Source organism: Montipora foliosa, chromosome 1 (assembly GCF_036669935.1).
Source record: "Montipora foliosa isolate CH-2021 chromosome 1, ASM3666993v2, whole genome shotgun sequence".
In the NCBI taxonomy this organism is placed as follows: domain Eukaryota; kingdom Metazoa; phylum Cnidaria; class Anthozoa; order Scleractinia; family Acroporidae; genus Montipora; species Montipora foliosa.
In genome coordinates this window covers 26,052,965-26,054,675 of record NC_090869.1, presented here as the reverse complement: position 1 = coordinate 26,054,675, position 1,711 = coordinate 26,052,965, and the positions used below count along the sequence as shown (strand labels likewise).

Sequence of the window (1,711 nt, the reverse complement as noted above, 5' to 3'; positions counted from 1 at the left end):
GAACAATGAAAATTTTTGCATTAGAAACAACGTTTGTTCCCATAGGAAAAAGAATCTATTGTTCCTGCCATGCGACATGGCTGCCGTGCAAAACCTCTATTGTAGCTAAATTCGTTGTTTAATTTTAAGTAATTTTAGATTAAATGAAAACATACATAGTCATGATACTTGATACCTAATAATCAAGGACCTACTAGAAGAAGACCAGCTCTCATTCTTGGGAGCTGGAATGTCCGAACGATGTTGACCGGCCTTACCAAGAATATAGGCGACAATGATGGACTACGCAAAGCAGCTGTCATCAGCAGAGAGCTGGATAGACTCAACGTCGACATCGCTGCTCTACAGGAAACACGCCTAGCTGGTTGCGGAAGCCTTAAGGAAAAGGAGTACACATTTTTCTGGCAAGGCAGAGACGAAGATAAACCTAGAGAGCATGGAGTTGGTTTTGCCGTCAGCAACAAGCTGCTACAGATGGTGGAGCCAGGCTCAACCAAGTCAGAGCGTCTAATGCACATGAAACTTAAAACTGATTTAGGCACCACCAACTTGCTTTCTGTCTATGCTCCAACCCTAACTTCGAGCTCCGACGCTAAAGATGACTTTTACAGCCAACTTGATGAAGTTATCAAACACATCCCTAAGAATGAAGTGTTGATTCGTCTCGGCGATTTCAATGCCAGAGTGGGCAAAGGATCAAGGCTCTTGGCCCAACTGCCTCGGTCATTTTGGCGTCGGCAAATGCAACGAAAATGGTCAACGTCTGCTGGCGCTTTGCACCCACCCTCATCTCTGCATTACTGACACATTTTTTGGTGTGAAGTTGCATCATAGGTTCTCGTGGATGCACCCCAGATCTGAAAACTGCCATCAACTGGACCTCATCATCTCACGACGGGAGCATCATAAAAACATTTGTATGACAAGAGCATACCACAGTGCTGATTGCGACACGGATCACTCCCTTGTCTGTACGAAGGTCCAGTTGCGTCCAAAGAAATTCCATCGTGCAAAGCAACCCGTCAAACTTCGCATCAACACTGCCGCCACTGCCATCCCTGAAAACGTATCTGTATTCAATGACATGCTGAGATCGAAACTTGGGACTGCCAGAAACTCGATGTAGATGATCACTGGTGTCACATCAGGGACACTACCCATGCTGTAGCATGAAAGGCCTTTGGCAAGAAGGAACCTAAAAGCCAAGACCGGTTCAACGCAAACATCATGATTCTCCAACCTCTTATCGAAGTAAAGAGGCATGCCCTGCAGAACTACCAGCATAACCGCTCTCCTAGCTCTCTGGAACCACTCCGAGAGGCCAGACGACGTGCGAAAGAAGAATGCAAGAACTGTGCTAACAACTACTGGACGAGTCTCTGTGCTGAGATCCAGTCTGACGCTGACACTGGTAATTCGAGGGGAATGTTTGAGGGCATCAAAAAGGCAATTGGACCTATGCAGTCTAAGTGCGCACCACTGAAGACATCAACTGGTGAGACCATTACTGACAAATCAAGACTGATGGAGTGCTGGGTGGAGCACTACATTGAGCTGTATGGTGGAGTGAACTCTGTCTCATCCTCTGTCCTCGACGACATTGAGAGGCTTCCCATATTGCTTGAACTTTATGACGCCCCCACCAAAGAAGAACTCTCAAAGGCTATCAATGATACATCATCTGGAAAGGCCCCAGGGCAAGACAGCACCC

The 1,711-nt window shown here is 46.7% G+C and overlaps 1 protein-coding gene across 1 annotated transcript; it reads left to right on the top strand.

Annotated features, from left to right (window-relative positions):
• Positions 1–240: 240 nt before the first annotated feature.
• Positions 241–804, top strand: LOC138011941 (craniofacial development protein 2-like). The gene has a single exon (XM_068859117.1). The coding sequence runs from the start codon at positions 241–243 to the stop codon at positions 802–804; it is 564 nt and encodes a 187-aa protein (XP_068715218.1).
• Positions 805–1,711: the final 907 nt, after the last annotated feature.

Bases quoted from the DNA above. Each gene is read 5' to 3' on its own strand.
- LOC138011941 (XM_068859117.1), top strand. From the start codon at position 241: ATGTTGACCGGCCTTACCAAGAATATAGGCGACAATGATGGACTACGC.